The sequence below is a fragment of the Octodon degus genome, unplaced genomic scaffold, assembly GCF_000260255.1.
Source record: "Octodon degus isolate 3935 unplaced genomic scaffold, OctDeg1.0 scaffold00083, whole genome shotgun sequence".
In the NCBI taxonomy this organism is placed as follows: domain Eukaryota; kingdom Metazoa; phylum Chordata; class Mammalia; order Rodentia; family Octodontidae; genus Octodon; species Octodon degus.
In genome coordinates, this window is record NW_004524659.1 from 9328889 (window position 1) to 9334888 (window position 6000).

The following is a 6000-nucleotide window of genomic DNA, read 5'->3' on the forward strand; positions in this document are numbered from 1 at the left end:
ACAGGAAACCAGAGGAAAAATATGATAGATAATAAAATAATAGTGATACATTATCATGACTTTACAGTGAGATAGTTCATGAAGCAATGAGGAGAAAGGATAAAGACAAAACCAGATGAAGAAAACTAGCTTTTGCTGCAATGGTTTCTCTAATTATGGTATAAATAAAAGCACACATAAAATATTCTTGTTGTTACTGCCAATACATGACTAACCAAACTAGTTAAATAAACTCACAAAGGGTTGGGGAGATAGCTCAGTGGAATAAGTGCTTGCCTGGCAAGTGCAAGGTCCTGAGTTTGGTCCTTGGTACCACCAAAAAAAATAAATAAAAGATAAACTCATAAAAATATCTGTTTAAAATTTGAGCTGAAGCAGGGGTAGTGGTACACATCTATAAATCCAGTACTCAGGAGGCTGAGGCAAGAGGATCGTCCCAAGTTTGAAGCCAGCCTGGTCAATATAGTGAGTTTAAGGTCAGTCTGAAACACAAATCTAGGGGTGGGGGGGAAAGACTAGCTAGGTACAGTAGTGCACGCTTATAGTCCCAACTACAAGTGTGGCTGAGGTGGAAGGATCACTTAAGCCCAGGATTCAAAACTAGACTGGGCTCAGGCTCCAGAAAAGACTTCATTGAAGAATGAAGGAATCATTAAAATAACTTTAGAAGAGGCTGCGGAAATGGCTCAGTGGAATATGTGCTTGCCTGGCAAGCGCAGGGGCCTGAGTTCAATCCCTGGTCCTGCAAAAAAATTAATTAATTAATTAATTAACTTTAGAGCAAATACTTGGTATAAAAGACATGGTAAATGTAAAAATAAATTAATTTTTTACTTTAAAAGGCCACATAGTATATGTCTACATATACTGCCATCTCCAAAATTGTTATCTTGATAATTTTAATAAATTAAGCAAACACTTGATAAATTCAAATGAAGAAAATATGCTAAAAATAAAATACAATAAAGCACAACTAAAATACATAAAAATAATGAAATATAATTAACCAAGCCTAGGGATTAAAAGGAACATGGAATTTAAAAAGTAAGTTTTTAAAACGTGATTAAGAAGAGTTCCACTTTCTAGAGACGTATCCATACACTAGGTTCCCAGTAAAGCAAATGAAAAAAAAATTTTTTTTTTAATTATATAAAACCAATTATTTGGGAGGCTGAGGCTGGAAGCTCACAAGTTCAAATCAAGTATGGGCAACTTAAAAAGATCTTGCCTCAAAATAAAAATAGAATGGGCTTCGGAAGTAGCTCAGTGCTTACCCATGCATGAAGTCCTGGTTTCAATCCAGCACCTCAAAGAAAACAAACAGAAAACAAAAATAATAGTCTCTGAATCAGGCATGGTGGCATGCTCCCAGGTTCTCAGGGGCCTAAAGCAGGAGCCCTGATGGAGCCTAGGAATTCAAAGGCAGCCAGGAAAATACAGAAAGGCCTATGAGTCTGAGGCAGGAGGACAGCCATGAGTTCAAGGCCTGCGTGGGCCACATATCTGAAGGCTAGTCTGAACTACATAGTGAGATCCTATCTTAAACAAAACAAAATGAAACAGCCCCCAATCTCCTAACAAAGCCCCAGTCCAAAAAACAATACCCTGGAAATTGTCCTAAGGGAACAACCAAATATTTTTTCAAAAGAATCTACTAAAATGGCAAAAACTTTTGATGGTATGCGTGCATATAGACCCATATCCCTGGTGAACACAGAAGCAACTCCCCCCAATACTAACAAATCAAAACCAACAACATATGAAAAATTTCATTCACCAGAATCAAGTGAGATTACCCCAGAAATGCAAGGATAATGCAATCAATAAATACAATGCATCATATTAACAGAATGAAGGATAAAAACCATATGATCATCTCAACAAACAGAAAAAGCATTTGATAAAATTTAATATACCTTCATATAAAACTCCCCAAATAAGGTACAGTATACAAGAACTATACCACAACACAATTATGTAAGGACCACATATGATTAAACAGCCTACATCATAATGAATGGGGAAAATCTGAAATTATTTCCTCTAAGATCAGGAATGAGACAAAAATATCTACTTTTACCACTTTTACTCAATATGGTGTTGGAAATCTTAGTCAGAGCAATAAGAGAAAGAAACAAAGTATAGCATACATGACTTTCAAAGAAAGAAAAACCTGAGTGCCAGCCAAATAGCTCAGCGGATTAAAGTGCCTGTAAGCAGGCGCAGGGGCCATGGGTTCAATCCCTGGGCCTGCCGTGCCAGCCCTGATGAGACTGGGCGTGGTGTCACGCACCTGTAATCCCAGCTCTTGGGAGGCTGTAAACGGGCAGATCACTATGAATCCGATCTAGTAGTGGGACCCTGAACACCCTGTAGACCCCTCCCTAAAATACAACAACAACAAAAAAAGAAAATATTTTAAAATGATCAAAGAAAGCCTCTGTTGTTCCAAGTGTATTTAAAGATATCTGCAGGAAACATTCTAAAAGGAAATTATGAAAACAGCATTATTTACAGTGGTATCACCCAAAAAGGAAATTAAGAAAGCAACATCATTTACAATAGTTACTGAAAGAATAAAATACTTAGGAGCAGATATAACATATTAAGTGTAAAACTTGTATTTTGAAAACTCCAAAATACCACTAATATTTTAAAAGTACAAAAGATGTCTCACATCCACAGATCATTAAACTTAGTATTATCAATATAACAATATTTCCAAATTAATCTACAAAATTTCTGTCAAAATGCAGCTGCTTTTTGTGCAGAAATATACAGGCAGATACTAAAATTCATATTGAAATGCAAGGGGTCCAAAAGAGCCAAAACAATATTGAAAAAATACAATTCTGAAATTCAACTTCACAATTCCAAAAGTGCAGGGATTGAACTCTGGACCTTGCATTTGCCAGCCAGGCATTTACACCACTGAGGTATATCCCTGGCCCTAGATAGTCATAATAAATCAATGAAATAGACTGAGATTCTAAAAATAAACTTCACATTTATTTTCAACTGACTTTAGACTACAGTGACACGATAATTCATTAGGAAAAAGTTTTTCAGTAAGTGGTATTGAGACATTTGGATTATCTATCTATAGAACAATAAAACTGAATCACCACCTTAACTCACACTCAAACTGTGTAATCCTCAGAAGGAAATACATATTTAAATCATAATTTTGGATCAGGAAATGATTTCTCAGCTATTATACCAAATATACAAAAGAAAATCAAATAAAAATGGACATTAGAAAAATTTAAAAAAAAAATTGTGCCTAGGGGCAACATCAAAGGGGGAGGGCACTAACAAAGGCTACCAAAATGGAACAACCTTGAAAACATTACACTCAGTGAAAGAAAAAGTAATAAGACTGTATACTGTATCATTCAATTTGCTTGAAATGTCCAGACTAGGCAAATCCAAATTCACAGAGATAGAAAGTGTATCTGTGCTTACCTACATTAGAGCCTTAGGAGACAAAATAGAAAATGATAGTTAATTGGCACAGGGTTTCATTTTAGGGTGATAAAAATGTTCAAGCACTGATTATGGTAAAGGCCATGAATACAATAAAAACCACTGAATTATACTTTTCTTTTCTTTTTTTTTTTTGCAGTTCTAGAGATAGAACCTAAGGATGCTGTGAATGTGAGGCAAGCATTCTGACACTGAGATACAGTCCTAGCCCCAAACTGTATACTTGCAATGGCTAATTTTGTCTTTCCTATATTGCTTGACTACCGGTAAATTCCTTTACTGTCCATGTCACTGGCCTTCTATAAGTGGCATGGCATATGTCAAAACTTTCTTTAAAGTTAGGAGACTATATTTCAACACATTTAGGTTTTAAAAATCTCCATTAAAAATTTCATTTGAATATGTTAGTGATAAATTAATTATTTAGCATATCTTCATTTCCTACCAATAATGAATGTCCCAATACTAACATGGATCGCTGTCTGAGGTATTTGTTAAGGCAAAAGGAATGCTAGTGGACATGTGACTGAATGCCCGAAACGTGCTTAGGCCCTATAACTTGTACACCAGTATGCCAGTCACCAAGCAAGTGAAGAGTCTGCTCTAAGAACCATTTGTCCTTTTACCTACATCAAAGAATGAACACATGCAGGAGAAATGGCCTGCCTCATAGCCTATCCTGTGATAGGTTACACATTGGATGCCATCTTCAACCAATATGTAACCTAAAGCAGATCTGCTCACACAATTATTCTGTGGACTCCAGGCATAAAATAAATGCCTGTTATTCAACCCTTTAAAAAGTTGCAAAGATAACCAATTGACACGTTACCACTTGAAAAAAAAATTCAACTTACTATTCTCTTCAAATCAAGGAAAATTTAGCTATTTTCATTGGTTAACGAAAAGTTGCATAATCTGATGTCAACGGTTCAAATCTTGGCTTCACAGTTTACTGTATAACCTTGAGAAGTAGGCAAACTTGACTGTGTTCTCATTGGTAAAGTGTGAAAGGCTGATATAATGACAAAAAAAAGAGAAGGGGCAGGGAGATAGCTCAGCAGCATAAGCGCATGCCTGGCAAGCTCAAGGTCCTGAGTTTGATACCTGGTACCAAAAAAAAAGAAGAAGTACTGAGAACAGAACTTGCCCCCAGTAAATCATTACATGAAGATTTCAGGGGCCAGAGAGATAGCTCAGTAAAATAAGTGCTTGCCTGGCAAGCATAAGGGCCTGAGTTCAATCCCCGGTTCTGAAAAAAAAAAATAAAAATAATGATAATAATAAAGATCAGAAAAAATTAGATCTTAAAAAAATCAAATCACATTTCATATTATTTTGACTCCTCCTACTACTAAAAAGCACACACACACACAAAAGATTAATATACCACTGATCCTAGTAAGAAGCATTAAGATTTCTAAAGGTTTTTGCGAGTAACAGAGAACCTTCTTCACTTTAAAAAAATCCAACAGCATATGTCTGATAAAGGTAGTGTTACAAAAGACTGATCTGGTATTTAATAAAGATGAACAACTTGTTTTCTATATGCAGAAATGATTCTACTGATAGAATTATCAGTAAATTCCTACCTCTAACGAATTTCAAATTATGTTCTAGTTAAACACTATATATTAATAGCAAAACCTTGAAAAGAAACCTAATGTAACAGAAGAAGAGTTATCTTTAAAAAAATATTGGGAACTCAGGAAAGAAGACTACGAAACACTCATTGTTATTATGACTAAACTATCTTATTACATATACTTATTTATCATCTATTACATGTAACTATCCCAATTCAAGTGTCAGTGCACTTGATAAGAGCAGAAGTGTTCAAAATCTGTTCATAAATGACCAAAGAAAGAACTCTACATAAATCATAATACTGATGTAGGCATTCTTAAAATTCTCTAATTTTGAATAGAAAAGGGAATAACAAAACAGACTATAGCAACAGGCAACAGCTAAAGTATGCAGTTCTTTACCTTTGAGTACCATCTCAGAGAATACAGACCCTATGTCAGACTATATCGGTTTAAATCCTGAGTTTATTACTTACTGGTACAAAGTTATATAAGCTTTTTACCCTTTGTGTTTTACTTCCCACACCTATAAAAATTAAAATAATTGCATCTGTTTCACAGGCTTCTGACAATGATTATGTAAATCATGTAAAGTTTATAGCACAATACATCTAGTAGTAAGTACTCATATAAAGCTATTAATAGGATTTTTCTAATTGCTGCACAGTCGACTCAAAAGTAAAAGGAGACATGGAATCTATTTACATCCACATTCCAGAATGTGATTAAGACTGCAAGGCCTCAAATGCATGTTAGTCCATTTCGACTCGATAATCCAAACTGAAATACTTGGCTGTGTAATATGAATGAAAATACATACACTGGATAGCTAAGAGTATCCACACTGTATATCAGGATTCCTTTACCACACTTTATAGGCTTTTTACTCTTTAAATAAAATACATTATATAAACTAATAATTTAAAAT

General features: G+C 34.8%; 2 protein-coding genes across 4 annotated transcripts in view; one reads left to right on the forward strand and one right to left on the reverse strand.

Moving 5' to 3' along the window:
- Positions 1-6000, forward strand: part of LOC111818207 (zinc finger protein 14 homolog) — a 117291-nt gene that overhangs the window by 78540 nt on the left and 32751 nt on the right. The window contains exon 4 of the mRNA XM_023721453.1: positions 2920-2936. Coding sequence (XP_023577221.1) covers positions 2920-2936 — 17 coding nt within the window. The remainder of the gene's footprint in view (positions 1-2919; positions 2937-6000) is intronic.
- LOC111818221 (zinc finger protein 568) overlaps positions 1-6000 on the reverse strand; it is a 29599-nt gene that overhangs the window by 16586 nt on the left and 7013 nt on the right. Inside the window, exon 3 of one of the 3 annotated variants that reach the window (XM_023721598.1) lies at positions 1275-1306. The exons of the other annotated variants lie outside the window; for them this stretch is intronic. The gene's annotated coding sequence lies outside the window, so the exon portion shown is untranslated. The remainder of the gene's footprint in view (positions 1-1274; positions 1307-6000) is intronic. 3 annotated transcript variants of the gene reach the window in all.